We start from the raw sequence: 19,088 nt of genomic DNA on the forward strand, positions 1-19,088 counted from the left end.
GTAGTCTTGTTATATCCAGATTATTTTCCACGTTCCCATATTCGCTGCTACTGTGTGGTCCAGAATCTCCGGGGGGAAGGCCCCGAGTCCTCGGCTTTGCTTGTTGCTCGGCGGCCAGGGCGGGGTCGAAGTGCTTAGCAGAGATGGTGCTCGGTGCCGGAGGGCTGGTCGGAGGTTCAAAGATTTCAGACGGACTCAGAGTTGGCTGCGGTCGGGTCCTTCCAATGCATCGGCAAGTTTGCGGCGCTTTGGAGGTTCATGGCAGGGAGAGTTTCTCCCTTCTCCCGTCTGCGTGAGATGATAGGGCTATCGGGACTTGAGACTTTTACCGTGCCCATAGTCTGCTCTTTACCAAATTATGATATTGCTTTGCACTGTTGTAACTGTATGGTATAATTATGTGGTTTTGTCAGTTTTAGTCTTGGTTTGTCCTGTGTTTCTGTGATACCTTTCTGGAGGAACATTGTATGATTTTTTAATGCATGCATTTCTAAATGACAATAAATGAGGACTGAGTGTCCTCATAATCTAATCTAAACATTGGATCCCGGTTAATTGCTATACATTGGGGCCAGTTTATTTTTGCTGAATTAAGTGGCTGCCTCAATTAGACAAAATTTCATGGAAATGGTTAAAAAGGTATAACAAAAACAACTGAGCAAATGAAATACAGAACAAATTAGAACACTACCAAAAGTACTACAGTACAATAAAACTGTGTATTAGTTCCTAATAGGTAGCGATGGAGGAATTCATCCAGTGGACGCATTGAACAAAATCAGCTTGGGCACCTAGTGCAGGTAATGGACTGCTTTCATATAACGCTGTCGATGATTGAATCCTCCAAATCTTCATTTTCATTGTAACATTCAAAATGATGGCCAATACCTTCAAATTCTTGATAGTTCCTAATTTGCTGAAGTAGTAAAATCATTTCATTTTCACTCCTGGCCAGTTGTGGCATTTCCAAGCCTGCATGCTTGAAACTACAGTGAGCAAAACAGTTCTGAATTGTCTTACTGCTTATTTCTCACCAACAATCAGGGACAAAAAAATCACCTGCTTTTTTGAACATAAGCACATGGAACTGAAGCTATTTAAAAACCGTTCACTCTGAGCATGGTGTAGTGTCGAACGGCCACAAAAGTGCAAGCAACTAACACTGATCGGCAACAGTCTCCTGCCCCAAGTAAGTGGCATGGTGTCCTAAATAAACGAAGGGAATCCCGGCTATTTTCTCAGTTTTTTTTTGTTCTAACCAAATCAGTGGCTGATTCAATTAATTGGAATCCACTGTATTCTTAGGTAAACTGTGTTTAATGAATTGCTTGGGTTACAATATGACTGCCTTAAGATTGATATAAACTGAGGGAGATGAAAATAAAACCAACAAAGCTTAGTTACACAAATTTGAAGTTACCACATTTACCTTTGCCCTTAAAAATGTAGCTGCGATGGCCCCTTTCCCATTTCATATTCTCGAAGTTCAGTAAGGTAGTATCTACTCGTAGGTTGGCACCACTCTTCCATATACGGTATACATCACTTGGGCACATCTTGGACACGAGGGGAACTGGGAAAGAGAGAAGAATCAGCAAAATGTGCAGGGGGGAAAAAATATATTTTAAGCCTTAATTTGTTGCTGGAAGTGAAAAGAAAAAAACTTTTACTTCTGGACCTTTGAATACTGAAATTCAGTCTTTCATGTACAAATATTGTTTGAAATTTAATGTTTGTTCCTTCACATAAAGATTCATCGTACAAGTTTAAAATACAATTACATTTCACCGAAAGCATAAATCAAGTCTTCACTGGGGACGACGCTAGCAGCATGCCAGACGTTCAGGAGTGTCAGGGGGCAGAAGTGTGTGAAGTTGCCATTATTAGGGAGAAGGTGCTTGGGAAACTGAAAGTTCTGAAGGTAGATAAATCACCTTGACCCAGATGGCCTACACCGCAGGGTTCTGAACAAGGAGGCTGAAGAGATTGTGGAGGCATTAGTACTGATCTTTCAAGAATCAATAGATTCTGGAATGGTTCCGGAGGACAGGAAAATTGCAAATGTCACTCCACTCATCAATAAGGGAGAGAGGCAGAAGAAAGGAAATTATAGGCCAGTTAGTCTGACCTCAGTGGTTGGGAAGATGTTGGAGTTGATTATTAAGGATATAGTTTCAGGGTAGTTGGAGGCACATGATAAAATAGGCCAAAGTCAGCATGGTTTCCTCAAGGGAAAATCTTGCCTGACAAATCTGTTGGAATTCTTTGAAGAAATACCAGGCAGGATAGACTAAAGGGAATCAGTAGATGTTGTGCACTTGGTTTTTCAGAAGGTCTTTGACAAGGTGCCACCAAGGAGGTTCCTTAACAAGAGCCAATGATGTTACAGGAAACATACTAGCCTGAATACAGCAGTGGCTGATTGGCAGGAGGCAAAGAGTTGGAATAAAGGGAGCCTCTTCTGGTTGGCTGCGGTAATGAATGGTGTTCCACAAGGTTCTGTGCTGGGACCGCTTCTTTTATGTTACATAATCGATGATTTGGATGATGGAATTGAAGGCTTTGTGGCTGAGTTTGCCGATGATATGAAGATAGGTGGAGGGGCAGGTAGTGTTGAGGAAACAGAGAGGCTACAGAAGGACTTGGACAGATTAAGAGAATGGGCAAAGCAGTGGCAGATGGAATACAGAGTTGAGAAGTGTATGATCAATGACTTTGGCAGAAGAAATAAAAGTGTGGACCATTTTCTAAATGGAGACAAAATTCAAATGTCTGAGCTGCAAAGGGACTTGGAAGTCCATATGCAGGATCCCCTAAAGGTTAGTTTGCAGGTTGAGTCTGTGGTGGGGAAGGCAAATACAATGCTAGCATTCATTTCAAGAGGACTAAAATATAAAAGCAAGGATGTGATGTTGAGGCTTTATAAGGCGTTGGTGAGGCCTCACTTGGAGTACTGAGAGCAGTTTTGGGTCCCTTATCTAAGATAGGATGTGCTGATATTGGAGAGGGTTCAACGGAGGGACAGTGGCATGTATTTGACCTAGTCTGCAGACCTCCCAGTTCAGCACCAGTATTTACTCCTGGAGTACCCAACGACTCCAAAACAAACATTGTGTGGGATTATGAGGGGAGCTCATGACAGGAAATGGTTGAATTGTTGAGTGATACAAAAGACATGCGTTTGTATTTCACTCCAGAAAACAACTGACTTTAATTGGATGAAGCTGGAAAAAGAATCATCATGCAATTGAATTTCTAGACAATAGAAACATTGTTGGGTAAAAATCCACATGATTGCAGGAAACAGCCAATGCATGTCAGTTTGAAAGTTACACAATAGGGAGGTGAAATGCCCTGGACATCTGTAATAGAAACATAGAAACATAGAAACATAGAAAATAGGTGCAGGAGTAGGCCATTCGGCCCTTCGAGCCTGCGCCGCCATTTATTATGATCATGGCTGATCATCCAACTCAGAACCCAGCCTTCCCTCCATACCCCCTGACCCCTGTAGCCACAAGGGCCATATCTAACTCCCTCTTAAACATAGCCAATGAACTGGCCTCAACAGTTTGCTGTGGCAGAGAATTCCACAGATTCACCACTCTCTGTGTGAAGAAGTTTTTCCTAATCTCGGTCCTAAAAGGCTTCCTCTCTATCCTCAAACTATGACCCCAAATTTCACAATCTGAGCTAGGTAAGAATCCAAATTTATAGCCCATGGTAGGAACTGTGAATTGTGATTAGCTCTTATCTGCCTCTTGGTGTCTCATTATCAGGGCAGCTCTATTCAGGAGTAAATCACCCCCAAGATAAAACAAAAGCCATCCAGATAGGATCATTGCCACCATAGACATTCAGAAAATCTGTTAATTTGTAAACGAGGGTCACTTACTCCAGCTGGTAAACTCCCACTTCATCTCCACATAGAAATCAGAGGTCTGGTAAAAAAGATAGGTTCAGTACATCGAATAGAATGTAGCGTTTAAACCCAAAATAGAACAATTAACTTCTCAGTACCAAGTCAGACCTGTAAAAGGCCTAAATTAGCTGATACAGTGCCTATAAAAAGTACTCACACCCTCCCCCGGAAGTTTTCATGTTTTATAGCATTGAATTACAGTGGATTTAATTTGGCTTTTTTGACACTGATCAACAGAAAAGATACTTTTGTGTCAAAGTGAAAACAACTTTTTACAAATTGGTTTAAATTTATTACAATTATTAAACACAAAATAATTCATTGCAGAATTATTCACCCCCCTCAAGTCAGTATTTAGTAGATGCACTTTTGGCAGCAATTACACCTTGAGTCTGTGTGGATAGGTCTCTATCAGCTTTGTACACCTGAACACTGCAATTTCCCCCCATCTTCTTTATAAAACTGCTCAAGCTCTGTCAAATTGCATGGGGATGGTGAGTGAACATCCCTTTTCAAGTCCAACCACAAACTCTCAATTGGATTGAGGTCTGAACTCCAGGACAACTTTGTTTTTAATCCATTCCTGAGTAGCTTTGGCTTTATGCTTGGGGTCACTGTCTTGCTAGAAAACAAATCTTCTCCCAAGTTGCAGTTCCCTTGCAGACTGCATCAGGTTTTCCTCCAAGATTTTTCTGTATTTTACCCCCTACCTTCACAAGCCTTTCAGGACCTGCTGCAGTGAAGCATCCCCACAGCGTGATGCAGCCACCACCATGCTTCATGGTAGGAATGGTGTGTGGCTTATCCCAAACATAGCATTTAGTCTGATGGCCAAAAAGCTCAATTTTGGTTTTATCAGACCATAGAACCTTCCTTCCAGCTGAATTCAGTCTCCCACATGCCTTCTGGCAAACTCTAGCGAAGATTTCATGTGAGTTTTTTTTTAAAATAACAGTGGCTTTCTCTTTGCCACTCTCCCATAAAGCTGTGACTGGTGAAACACCTGGCCTACAGTTGTTGTATGTGCAGTCTCTCCCATCTCAGCCACTGATGCTTGGAACTCCTCCAGAGTTGTCATAGGTCTCTTGGTGGTCTCCCTCACTAGTCCCCTACTTGCACGGTCACTCAGTTTTTAAGGACAGCCTGCTCTAGGCAGATTTACAGCTGTGCCATATTCTTTCTACTTTCTTGATGATTGAATTTAACTGTTCTCCAAGGGATATTCAGTGACTTGGAAATTTTCTTGTGTCCAGCTCCTGACTTGCGCTTTTCAATAACCTTTTTATGAAGTTGTTTGGAGTGCTCTTTTGTCTTCATAGTGTAGTTTTTGCCAGGATAGTGACTCATCAGCAGTTGGCCCTTCCAGATTCAGGTGTATTTTTACCACAATCAATTGAAACACCTCGACTACACACAGGTGATCTCCATTTAACTAATTACGTGACTTCGAAAACCATTGGCTGCACCAGTGATGGTGTGTCATCTTCGAGAGGGTGAATAATTAAGCAATAAATTATTTTGTTTTATATTTGTAATTAATTTATATCACTTTGTAGATATCTGTTTTCACTTTGACATGAAAGAATCGTTTTCTGTTGATCAGTATAAAAAAAAGCCAAATTAAATCCACTGTGTCCTGACGAAGGGTCTCGGCCTGAAACGTCGACTGTACCTCTTCCTAGAGATGCTGCCTGGCCTGCTGCGCTCACCGGCAACTTTGATGTGTGTTGCTTGAATCCACTGTGATTCAATGTTGTAAAACAATAAAACATGAAAACTTGAAGGGGGGTGAATATTTTAAAAATCGGCACTATATATTTACAATTTACTGTAATATTCTTTAATTGAAAATTAAAGTACATTTTAATTAAGGTAGTACAGTAATCAGTAATCGGAGGGGGGGAGGGAGGGAGGGAGGGGGGGAGAGGGGGGGGAGAGGGGGGGAGGGGGAGAGAGGGGGGAGGGGGAGAGAGGGGGGAGAGGGGGGAGAGGGGGGAGAGGGGGGGAGGGGGGGGAGGGGGGGAGGAGGGGAGGGGGGGAGGGGGGAGGAGGGGAGGGGGGAGGAGGGGAGGGGGGGGGGGGGGGAGGGGGAGGGGGAGGGGGAGGAGGATGATGATGATGATGATGTAGAGGATGTAAAGGATGTAAATTGGGTCGTGCGGTCCACTACTCCTTCTGAAGTCAACAACCAATTCCTTCGTCTTGCTGACATTGAGGGATAGGTTATTGTCTTTGCACCATGCCACCAGGTTCTTAATTTCCTCTCTGTATTCAAACTCATCATTACCCGAGATACAGCCTACGATTATTTAACAGCAAATTTTGCTTTCCAAAGATGATATTTTTATAAAAATCTGTTTCTGAGTTCAACATGTTGATGCCACTGTTTTGTTAAGTGCCTCCAGTCAGGGATGAATTTCTAGGCAAGAATGATTCCACTACACCAGCCCTATAATGTAGTTTAAGCCTAAGATTTTGCATTGACTCTGATGCTAGAGAATTTTCCAACATGAATCAGCTGTATGAATTACTTAATTACGGCAAGTGCTCTTCATTCAAACCCACTATGTAATACTAACCTAGCATTCTCTTGCAATGTAATATTAAAAAGGAAAGTTGCTTTATTGGTGAAATCCATCTTTTAGCAGCAATCCCTCTTTTAAAAAAGTCTGAAGATTGCAGAGTGAATTATAGAAAGATAGTTGGGATAATCTTTGAACTGCAGGGAGGAGTTTAGCTTTCCCAAATTGAAAATAAGAAACAAGATAAAAAAACAAGGGATAGTAAATAAATAATGTTGTTTCTAAAGTTAAATCATGAAGCATTTTCTCCAAAGATTCAAACTACAGCAGAGTCTTACAAATCAGAAAAATCCCCAGAGCTAAATCAATTACATCATCCTGCACTTGCTCATTGTTCCTGATTACAATCTATAAACTCTTGTTGGGAAGATGATCAAGTGAAGATTTCACATGAAATATCCACAAGAAAATGAATCTTCATATATGGTGATATACATGTACTTTGATAATGAATGTTCTTTGAACTTTGAATAAAACAGATGTTTGATACACACCAAGTTATTTTAGCTTACTGTAGATGTACAGCAAATCCCAATGCAGTCAAGAAGGAAAATGATGGGGACAAAGACATCAATAAACATAGTTGATGAAAATGAGAGATCGGCCTTAATGCCTTTTTTATGCAAATAGAAATTCAGAATGCAAGAATCAATAGTGTTAAGAATGGTTTGGCCAGCATTCTGGTTTGGCAGAAAGTCGAGCAATATGGGTCTGAATTAAGTTGAAAATTATCCAGTGCTAGCTTAGAACTGCACAGTATATACACAGGAAAAAGGTTACACACGATTTATACTTTGAATTTGATTCTGAGGAAAGGGTGATGATGTAAATTAAATTTTTGAACTGTATGGCCCATATATACTACTGATAATATAGTCTGGTATTAGAGCAGATGTTACCTTTTGCAAATAAAATTTCATTACGTAAATGAAATTTTTGAACTGAATAGCCCATATACATTACTGTGAATATGGTCTGGTGTTAGAGCAGTTGTTACCTTTTGTATTTTGTTAAGCAGTTCTGGAACTCCATTGAGATGAGAGTTTATTCTATTATAGTCCCGATACTGAAGAATTTTCTGCAGCAACTCAGGATCTCCTGTGCTGACCGCCTCTTGCAGAACTGAAGGGAATGGAACATTAAAGCTGGAATTAACAATTAGTAGTGTACTTACTAGTTGAGTTGCCTGTTAACTTTTAATGTACCAACAACAGCAAAGTGGATTTATTTGACATCGTTAATGAAGCATAGGGCGCTTTGCAGGAAAGTTATCAAATATACGACACTCAGTTGTGCATGAGTTGTGCAGCTGTGCACAATTAAACAATGCACTGGTGAAGATGTCTCCACAAAAATCCCCATTCACAGCAAGTCTTGCCCATCAATGCAAAAGACAAAACCAAAATATTTGTAAGAATCTTCCCAGAAGTGTACAGTCAATCCTCAGCATGATAGATGACAATCTTCAGCCAATTCAATTCACTCCACATGGTATCGGGAAACAGCAAAAAACATTGGATACAGCAAAGACCAAGGGCTCTGACAACAATTTGGCAATAGGACTGAAGACTTGTGCTCCACAACTTGGCGTGCTCTTGGCCAAGCTGCTTCAGTCAGCTACAACAATGATAGTGTCTCGATAATGTGGAAATTGACCAATTGTCCCACAAATGCAACCCAGCCAATCATCTCCCCATCAGCCTCGCCCTTATCATCAGCAAAGTAAGAGAATGGCTAGTCAATAATGTGAAGTCATTCGGATCCTGGCTCAGACAGCCTTGGTCCAAATATGACTAGAAGAGCTGAAGTCCAGAGGTGAAGAGAGAGCAATTGCCCTTGACATTGAGGCAGCTTCTGATGAAGTATGACATCAAGGAGCCCTGGCCAGTGGGAATCAGAAGGAAAAACCTCTGCAAGACGGAATCATACTCAGCTCAAAGGAAGATGGATGGAGGTCAATCATCTCACCATAAGACATCTCTGCAGGGTAGTGACCCAGGCACAACTTTCTTCAGATGCTTCACCAGGGCAGCACGGTAGCATAGTGGTTAGCACCAGCGACCTGGGTTCAATTCCCGCCATTCTCTGTAAGCAGCTTGTACGTTCTCCCAGTGATCACCTGGGTTTCCTTTGCCAAGAGCATGGCGTTGCAGAACACAAGCCTTCAGTTCCATCGCCAAGTTGTTGTCAGAGCCTTTAGTCTTTGCTGTATCAAACAAAATCTTTGTTTTTCCCCCCCATAGTTTCTCGATACCACATGGAGAACTGTGGGGGGTAACTGAGTGCTCTAGTTTCCACCCACAGTCCAAAGACATACCGGCTTGTAGGTTGATTGGTATTGTAAACTATCCCACGACTCGGGCAGGGTTGCTGGGTGGCATGCCCCGAAGGGACGATTCCGCATTGCATCTCAATTCATAAATAAATAGATGACCTTCATTCAGTTGTAAGGTCAGAAGTAGAATTGTTCACTGATGATTGCACAATGTTTAGCAACAAGCACAATCTCTCACATCACGAAGCAGTCGCTGATACAGTAAAATGTTATGCTAACCACCATGCTACTGTGTCGCCTATATATGTACCTAGGTGACTACAAGGGTAGGTCAGAGGCTAGGAGTTCCGCAGTGACTGACTCACCTCCTAACCCCCCAAAGCCTGTCCACCATGTATAAGCCTCAAGACAGGAGAGTAATGGAATACTCTCCACCTGCCTGGATGAATACAGCTTTAACACCACTCAGGAAACACGACACTGTACAGTACATAACAGCCCATTTGACAGGCACTCCACCCACTACCATTCATTCTCAACCATTGCATTATCTACAGGACGCCTGGCAGCAGCTCACCAAGATAAACCCCATGACGTCCACCAGCATGATGGACAAGGGCAGCACCACTATCTGGAAGATGCTCTCCGAGCCACACACCATGCTGATTTGGAACTATTTTGCCATTCCTTCACCACCGCTGGATCAAAGTTCTGAAACTCTTTCAACACCAGTATTGTGGTTGTACCCACACCTCGACAACTGTAGCGGTTCAAGAGGCAACTCACCACCTTCTCAAGGGCAATTAAGTATGGGTAATTAAATGCTTAGGGTTAGGTTAGAGAATTCCAATCATTCATCACCCTCAGTGAAGAAACTTCTCATCTCAGCCCTAATTGCCTGAAGCTTTCTCTGACACTATGACCTCAGGCTCCAGATTCCTCAGCCAGGAGAAACATCCTCTCTGCATCTGGCCTGTTGAGGCCTGCGAGAATTTAAGAAGTTTCAATGTCGAAGACACATCTACTGATACCCTATTCCCCATTGTGTTTCACTTAATCAACACCCATCCCCACTTATATATACTCAATCCTTCCCAATGGAAAGAATTTAAAAATCCTTGTGTTCACCCTCCTCCAAGGCCTTTTCAAACATAGACCATAAGACATAGCAGCAGGATTAGGCACCTGGCCCATTGAGTCTGCTCCAACATTCAATTCAATGGCTGATCCCATTTTTCTCTCTCCTCCTCAACCCCAGTTCCCGGCCTTCTCCCCGTAACCTTTGATGCCATGTCCTATCAATCTCTGCCTTAAATACACCCAACGACCTGGCCTCCACAACTGCACGTGGCAACAAGTTCCACAAATTCACCACCCTCTGGCTAAATAAATTTCTCCGCATCTCTGTTTTGAAAGGGCGCCCCTCTATCCTGAGGTTGTGCCCCCTTGTCCTAGACTCTCCCACCATGGGAAACATCCTTTCCACATCTACTCTGTCTAGGCCTTTCAACATTCAACAGGTTTCAATGAGATACCCCCTCGTCTTTCTGAATTCCAGTGAGTACAGACCCAGAGCCAAACGTTCCTCGTATGATAACCCTTTCATTCCTGGAATCATCCTTGTGAAAAAGCTGCAACTTTCTACAGCTTGACAATTTTCTCTTGTGCTCTGTCACTGCACAATTTTGAACACACCCCTATGTTTCATCCATATTTAGGAGCAGAAGCTTGCACTTCCCCATAACTTTTCAACCTCAAGACTTTTTAGCCACTTGTTAACTCTTTAACCAGGGTTCCCCATGTAGACCCATTTTGTCTGAGTCTCTCTCTGCCTCAGTATGTATCACGTCCAGTGTCTACACTGAATGTACTGTATATAAACACATGCTTGTACTTTACATACAACCCTTGGTAAGTGAGCTGCTGTAGCCTTTCTGTGAAAGGGCTGTGAAACTTTTTTGCTTGTCGGTCACAACACTCCACAACAAAGGGCGAAGCATGAGGGAAGACCTAATGCTTCAGCTATTAAAGAGCCTCTTATAAAATTCCTCCCGTAATTTTCTCTTAACAAATCTGGAGAGGGAAACTAGTCGAGTATTCATTATGGGGACAATGAGCCCGTCCATGAGACCACATCCACTGTATTTTGTTGGTGGCTGAGATACTGCCTGGTTTGCTTAAAAAAGTTTCTCCTCTTAAGTGTCTGTATTGCCTTACTGGTTGCCACTTGACCACAGACTCTAAGGGTGTGGTTTGAAAAGTGCTGTTCCCCACATTACAAATTGCAGTTCTACCGCTGTTGTCAGAGGCCTGCACTGCCTCACCAAATGAGGAAAAAAAAGAGCACAAAAATAGAAAGGAGAAAGGCAGATCCAGATTGACTGTTACAGGTTCTACCCTCGGAGGAAACTCCCCTGACTTATAACATGCCCTTTTCAATTTTACTCGCTTTCCCTCTGAGCTGCACGGGTGCGTGGCCACACAGTAACTGCAGTGATCCTGCGCGCACAGCCTCTGTTTCCACACAGTGGGAATTTGCTTTTATACAATGTTAATGTAATTTTGAAATCCATGTTAAAATAATGTAAAAACACCAGTCACCCCAATCATAAACTGTTTCAGCTGCTTCCGTCGAGCAAAAGGTACTGCAGGATCAAAGCCAGGACCAACAGGCTCTGGGACAGCTTCTTTCTACAAGCCATTAGATTTATAAATTCACATGCCTGTACATTGCGACGGAGTCATAACACAAAGATGTTTGCTCTACTGCGTTGTGGGATGGATGTTAGATTTAAATAAATTCAAATTCAAATTGTGAAATGCTCTGTAATTAATTATGTTAATGAATATAATCCATAAATGTTCTAACTGATAAATGTACTACAGCCAATACTTTGAAACATTTTAGAAATTCAACCTATTTACATTGTCAGTGTTTCAAGTTACAACACTGCTACAAACTGTAACAATAAACACAGAATGGAAGTCAGTAGCTCATTGTTAATAAACCATTGGCTTGCTGAACACTGACACCGTTTTCATTCTAAATATTCATAGTATGCATATTACAAATTGAAACATTTAAAGTGCTGCATGGTTTTCAGGCTGTGTAAAAATTTCCTATTGGTTCGTGCAGCTATAAAAAAAAAATTAGAGGGAAATTTGGTATCTCAGGTTGTCCCATGATCTCAAATATTGCAATTGATTTGGGCTGATTGTTAAGCATTTCTGACCTGTCCATCCCTTGGCATTCTCCTTAATAACAGAGGCATTGTTTTGAAGTAGCACTTCAACACATTCCAGGTGTCCTAGCGAGACAGCGAGGTGTAATGGTGTCCGACCCCTTGGATCAACTGCTTCAATGTCGTGCTGTGGGAACAAAAAGATGAAGTAAAGAAATTCATTTTGAAAGTGGCTGAGTATGCCTCGCGACAGAGCATCAATCCACATATCAGGGATGTTTCAGTTTCAGTGCCTTTTCTGTGTTCTTTTAGGGGATGTCAGTTAAGGCAGTAACACCTTCCCAAAGGGAGACAACCCTCCAAGAGAACTACAACCTTGTCGTAGGACTCGGAGTCTCACGTGCCTCAATGACCGGACAGCTATGCTGGCCGGAGTCAGGGTCTTGTGCTTTGACTCTTGGTAGGGCCAGCCATGCCAAACAGGTCAAAGGGCAGAGGCCAGACTAAGAATGGTGCACCGGTCCTCCAGGTTCAGAGGTTTAAGCTCAGGGCCAACAACCCTGACTGGTCAAAAAATAATTGTTACCGAAAGAGCAAAGAAGAATCCTTCTAATCCGTCACATCCTTCTACATGTGTGACGGTATGGGCAGACAAGAGTTAGAGGACCTTCTTTGCTGCCCTAAACAACAGTAGTGTAATGGGCAGTAAGTATAGGAGACAAAACAAACCGAAGCAAGGAATTTTAAACATATAACCATATAACAATTACAGCACGGAAACAAGCCATCTCAGCCCTTCCAATCTGTGCCGAACACTTACTCTCACCTGGTCCCACCGACCTGCACTCAGCCCATAACCCTCCATCCCTTTCCTGTCCATATAGCTATCCAATTTTACTTTAAATGGCAATATCGAACCTGCCTCTACCACTTCTGCTAGAAGCTCGTTCCGCACAGCTATCACTCTCTGAGTAAAGAAGTTCCCCTTCGTGTTACCCCTAAACTTTTGCCCCCTAACTCTCAACTCACGTCCTCTTGTTTGAATCTCCCCTACTCTCAATGGAAAAAGCCTATCTACGTCAACTCTATCTATCCCCCTCATAATTTTAAATACCTCTATTAAGTCTCCCCTCAACCTTCTACGCTCCAAAGAATAAAGACCCAACTTGCTCAACCCTTCTCTGTAACTTAGGTGCTGAAACCCAGGTAACATTCTAGTAAATCTTCTCTGTACTCGCTCTATTTTGTTGACATCTTCCTATAATTCGGTGACTAAAACTGTATACAATATTCCAAATTTGGCCTCACCAATGCCTTGTACAATTTCAACATTACATCCCAACTCCTATACTCAATGCTCTGATTTATAAAGGCCAGCATACCAAAAGCTTTCTTCACCACCCTATCCACATGAGATTCCACCTTCAGGGAACTATGCACCATTATTCCTAGATCCCTCTGTACTACGGCATTTTTCAATGCCCTACCATTTACCATGTATGTCCTATTTTGATTAGTCCTACCAAAATGTAGCACCTCACATTTATCAGCATTAAACTCCATCTACCATCTTTCAGTCCACTCTTCTAACTGGCCTAAATCTCTCTGCAAGCTTTGAAAACCTACTTCATTATCCACAACGCCACCTATCTTAGTAAAATCTGCATACTTACTGATCCAATTTATCACCCCATCATCCAGATCATTAATGTATATGACAAACAACATAGTACCCAGTACAGATCCCTGAGGCACACCACTAGTCACCGGCCTCCAATCTGACAAACAGTTATCCACCACTACTCTCTGGCGTCTGCCATCCAGCCACTGCTGAATCCATTTTACCAGATCAATATTAATACCTAATGATTTTTTTTAAAAGAAATTTCATAATTTGTGTTTTTGATCCCTGTACCCTATATCTTGTTCAGAAAAGTTGCTGTGATGTCGAAGCATGTTTGTTATAACTGATGCCAGAGCTGTAGAGAACATTGGTGAGACAGACCTGGAGTACTCTGCAATTCTCCTGCGGTACGATTGTTGCTTGAGTTATAAGGAGACTGAATAGGCTAGGAGAGATGGAGGTTGAGGGGGGAGCTTATAGAGGTTTATAAAATGCTGAGTGGAATAGGGAAGGTGGACGGTCACGATCTTTTTCCAGGATAGGGGAGTCGAAAACAGGTTTAAGGTGAGAGTAAAATTATTTAAAGGGGACCTGATGGCAAACTCTCCCACACAGAGGGCGGTGGGTTTATGAAAGAGCAAGTGACAGAGGTGGGTACAATTTATAGTTTAAAACACATTTGAACGGTTTCATTGCTTGGAAAGGTTTAGAGCAGTGTTTCCTAACCTGGTCTCCAAGGACTTCTGGGTTAACGGTAAGGCTCCATGGTTGGGAACCGCTAGTTTAGAGGGATATGGGCACAATGCAGGCAAGTAGTACTAGCTCAGGAAGGCATCTGGCTTGGCATGGTCGAGTTGGGCTGAAACGCTGGTTTTTATGCTGTAAATCTCTTTGAATCTAGTCACAGGGGTTCCCAGCCTTTATTAATGCCACGGACCCCTACCATTAACAGAGGGGTCTGTGGGCCCCAGGTTGGGAACCCCTGTCTAGTGCTACATAATAAACTTAAGCAAATTGAATTAGATGGGCATTAGAGATGGACATGAAATTAGCTAAGTGACACAAAGCAGTTGATATCCAGATTGTAAGGAAGTAGTCTTTATCAGGGTCAATGTTGGAATCACTGATTGTCCTTTTTGAATATACAACTAAAGGTGAATTTGGGTATCCAGGACATAATTTCAAAGTTTATGCAACAAAGGGCAGCAGTCTTTACAAGGATGGCAATGCATCCAAGAATACCAACTAATAACAGGAGAAGGGTGATGCAGCCGTTAGCTTTGCTACCCCTTCAGCTCCGGGTACACCCAGGCCATGCTCTCTTCTCATTTCTACAGTCAGCACTAGATATATCCAGGCCATGCTCTCTCCTCGCTGCTGCCATCAGGAAAAAGGTACAGGAACCTCAGAACCCACGCCCCAGCTTCAGAAACAATTATTACCTTCCTGCCATCAGGCTCTTGAACCAAACGGGATAACTTCACTTCACTCAGCTGTTCCCACAACCTACGGACTCACTTTCAATTACCCTTCATCTCATGTTCTCGATATTTATTTCTTACTTATTATTCTTTCTTCCTTTTTTTTCCTTTTGGATTTGCAAAGTTTGTTGTCCTGAAATGATTAAGAGTTTCATCACATGAACACATGTTGGGAAGAATTAACAGTGAGGGAAAAGTGCAAGGCGCGTGGGATCAATTTTGGTTGTATGTTAACTTAAACTTAAATTAGAACTTCTTTCTGTTTCTAAATTTTACTTGTTTTCCTGTCATGGGATAGCTGTGCAAATATGCTGTACTCTATCTGCTCTATGATATGCTGTGCTGCTTTGTAAAATAAGAATAAATAATAAGAAGAATTTGAATCACAAAAAAATAGTTTGTTGTCCTTTGCACACTGGTGACAGCTTTGTTGGGTGCAGTCTTTCATTGATTCTATTATGGCTATTGGATTTACAGAGTATGGCTGCAAGAAAATGAATCACAGGATTGTTTGTGATAATAAATTTACTTTGCACTTGTGAACTTTGATATGCTTAACCCCCAAGTACTGGACTTTGTATCTTCTCCCTATGGTTTTCTACTGGGTGCTCCAGAAGATGTACTGGTAGGTTCATTGGCTCTGGTAAATTATTCCTTAATGTAGGCAAAAGTAATCAATGGGAAGCTGATGGACATGTGAGAGAGAGCACATTGCTGTAGTTAAAGGTAAGAAGGAGAAGAGCAGTAGGATTGATGGAATTTGATCTGCTTGAACTCAAATGAATGAGCTGAATATATATGTTTGTCCTATAACAGGTAGGTACATCATGTGGCTCCTCAAACCTGCTGTCATTCAAGGACAGTTATTATTCTTCAACCTCCAGGTTCCTGGCTCAGCACGGATAACTTCACTCACCCCAACACTGAACACAACCTACTGACTCACCTTCCAGGACTCTACAACTCACGTTCTCAGTATTATCTATTTACTTTGTGTTATTACTTTTGGTATTTACACAGTTTGCCTCCTTTTACACAGCAGTTGTTTGTCAGTCTTTGTATGTGCATAGTTTTTCATTGATTCTATTGTATTTCTTTGTTCTGCTGTGCATAGCTGCAGGAAAACGAATCTCTGAGTGACGCATACATACTTTGATAATGCATCTACTTTGACTTTGACATTGAAGTTGATTTGCTTGTAATCTTAATTCCACAATCCTATCCTTTAATAGCCCTCGTCTTTCAAGAATAAGTCTACCTTTATCTTGAAAATATTCTAAGAATCTTCTTCAGAATTAGAAACAGAATAAGGTTTAATATCACCGATGTATTTTGTGAAAGTTATTGTTTTGGAGTGACAGAAAAGTGCAATATAAAAAATACACTATAAATTACAAATTTTATATACTGTATATAGAGAGAAAATTATGTAGTGCACAGAGAGAGCAAAAATAGTGAGGTAGTGATAAAGATTATGTTCTATTACATTTTGAGAAAAGGGGTTTCAAAGACTTATGACCCTCTCTGAGAAAAACATTCATCTCATCCATCTGAAATGGTTCCAGAATCCCTCACAAAACAGAAAAAAAGAGCTGGATAACAATTGAGATTTATTATAGAGAAATGTGTAATGAAGCATCTTGCAAAGCAAAACCAACAGTTCCATTTAAAGTGTAAGAAATGAAAGGGAGTTTAAGACACAAAATCTTTGAAGATGACCATGAAGAATTCTTGGGTTTATCAATTGTGAAAAGCAAGGAGGTAGAGAATGCCTACTTGGGTTTACCTGAAATAGTGCCTTTAATTCTGAGAAGTACATTTCAGGAAGAATGTTATTGGCTTTCAAAGGAAGAGTTATTAGAATAGTGTCGGAAATGATGGATTTTGGGGACTGGAGTTCTTTTCTTTCGAGCAAACGATTGCAGTGGGGAGAACACAGGAAGAAATTGTTTCCAGTGGAAATGTTTGCTGGACCAGAAGATGCAAGAGAAGTAGAAGATTCATTTGCAAAAATGGACACAGCAGGTTGCGACATTCTGCTGTGTACTACTGGAGATTCATAGCAAACAGATTCATAGCAACTTTCAACGTGGAAGTGGATAGAAAGTTCGATGGGAAAACTTAGTGGACAATTGGGAAAATGGAGTGAAGGTTTGGTATAAATATGAATGACAGAATGATCACCTTCTGTGGCAAATGATCTTACTTTAACTGCTAATGTCTCTTTTTCACTTAATTCCGAAAGATCTTATAAAAAAAAATCAACGAGATCGTTAATAACAAATCATGAACTCAGAAGAAGGAAATGTGTTGATCAGACATCTCCATTAATCATCCCCAGCATCGTAACCACACATTAACAATAACTAATTTAGATTCAAATGCTTGTAACACAGAACCTGCCCCTAGCTACGGAATAACTGAAAAATTAGGCCCCGGCCGGGACCACTTTACAATTAATCACGAAAATCCCGTTCACGGCCATTTCGATAACAATTGAATGGGACAGGGAACCGATTCGATCAGGAAACTGAGTAACCAAGTGTACTTGGAGACATGAAACCCGGCGCTCGAAATAGACGCCACCTGAAAATCTGTTAAGACAATCCAGGAAGTTGATAGGATTTTCGAAACAGCCACTACAAAGATGACTTCCATCATAACGTTGTACAATAAAGAATAGATTAACATTCTCCGTTGTATAATTGATCTACCTGTTTTAGTTCCTTCTCAACCTCCCTGTACTGGTTGTGCCACACGTACAGATGGAGCCTGTATTTGTTCTTGATGTCTTCCAACGTACACATCCTTGTATCTGAGCCTCAGCATCCACGCAGACCCCCTGCCCTCCGTTCTTTTCCTCCAAAACAAGGCACGGTGCGGGCAGAGGGGGAAGGGGTTGGGGAAAATTAAAACTTTCAAACTTTCCAAACTTTACAGGAAAAGGATCCGCAACAAGGAAATGCTTTCGCACAGATCAGAGGGGGCACGCAAACACCCCGGCGCCTCTCCCAGACACTGCTAAATTCTATACTTTCACAAAGAAACGTATCATAAAATATTGCACTTTCTTGCGGCTCGGCGGATCCAGAAGCTTTGATTTGATGTTTTAAAACATTAATTAGTTGGGGAGCAGAGCCACCCCGTTCCTCCCTTTCACTGTGGTTAGTTCCAAATCGGACCCCTCTGTTGGTAGTAGGTAAAGCCGATGGCATTACAAACACTATTTCCCTCGAAGAACTTAACATAACGTGGCTAATGTTATCGTGTGCATGGTATTTTACTGATAATTGATCAAAATTAATGTCTTCTTGTGTATGAAAGGTTCATTGTCCATGCTAACCCTTAATATTTACAGATACCTCCCCCGCTGAGGATGAGGTTGTGGTTGGGCCGGCATTGGGCGCATGCGCACTGGCGGACTGCGCCTAGCGGTCCTCCGACATCCCGTCATGCCAATCTGCGTCTCCAGGCAGCTAGGGCCGGGGATGAGAGCGGAGGCGGCGGCTGGAAGCCCGGCTCCACTCTTGGTGCTGATGGCGGGTCGGCGTTAACGTCAAGCAGGCGCAGTTCGTACCGGGCAACGCTTCGCACGTTCTACTGCCCACTTCCCCCCCCTTTTCCTCCTCCCTCTGTGAAAGAGACAGAGAAAAAAATCTGGAGTGGCGCGATTTATCGGCTGTCCATGTCGAAAAGGTTGAGGAGCAACGACATCTGCGCCGACTGCGGTGTCCCCGGTGAGTGGATCGGTGTGGGTAGGCGGCAGGCGGCTCAGACATTCGTGCTGCGCTGGGTCTGGCAGCTGAGAGAGGAAATGCAAGTAAGGTTTAGTCCTTCGTTACAGAGAGGAAGTGAGGGAAGTTCGACACGCGTGAAAGCTGCAGTCTAGTCTCAGTCTGGAACTGTTCACCATTTACACATCCTCCAGCCAATCTATTGTTCACTCATTTCTTCACCACCATATTTCGGGTGCTATCAACTAATTTTTCCCTCACTCTGTCTTCCTTCATCATCAGCCCCTT

The 19,088-nt window shown here is 42.2% G+C and overlaps 2 protein-coding genes across 15 annotated transcripts in view; one reads left to right on the forward strand and one right to left on the reverse strand.

Annotated features, from left to right (window-relative positions):
• The window catches only part of ankrd13a (ankyrin repeat domain 13A), a 39,035-nt gene extending 20,811 nt beyond the window's left edge, over positions 1 to 18,224 (reverse strand). Inside the window, exons 1-5 of the mRNA XM_063034225.1 lie at positions 17,781 to 18,224; positions 12,013 to 12,148; positions 7,502 to 7,626; positions 3,896 to 3,941; positions 1,430 to 1,573 (exon numbers count right to left, since the gene is read on the reverse strand). Coding sequence (XP_062890295.1) covers positions 1,430 to 1,573; positions 3,896 to 3,941; positions 7,502 to 7,626; positions 12,013 to 12,148; positions 17,781 to 17,873 — 544 coding nt within the window. The 5' untranslated portion in view covers positions 17,874 to 18,224. The remainder of the gene's footprint in view (positions 1 to 1,429; positions 1,574 to 3,895; positions 3,942 to 7,501; positions 7,627 to 12,012; positions 12,149 to 17,780) is intronic.
• A 287-nt stretch (positions 18,225 to 18,511) lies between these two features.
• Positions 18,512 to 19,088, forward strand: part of git2a (G protein-coupled receptor kinase interacting ArfGAP 2a) — a 120,285-nt gene continuing 119,708 nt past the window's right edge. For all 14 annotated transcript variants that reach the window (XM_063034349.1, XM_063034355.1, XM_063034354.1 and 11 more), the window contains exon 1: positions 18,512 to 18,803. In XM_063034349.1, coding sequence (XP_062890419.1) covers positions 18,752 to 18,803 — 52 coding nt within the window. In that variant the 5' untranslated portion in view covers positions 18,512 to 18,751. The remainder of the gene's footprint in view (positions 18,804 to 19,088) is intronic.

The sequence above is a fragment of the Mobula hypostoma genome, chromosome 27, assembly GCF_963921235.1.
Source record: "Mobula hypostoma chromosome 27, sMobHyp1.1, whole genome shotgun sequence".
In the NCBI taxonomy this organism is placed as follows: Eukaryota; Metazoa; Chordata; class Chondrichthyes; order Myliobatiformes; family Myliobatidae; genus Mobula; species Mobula hypostoma.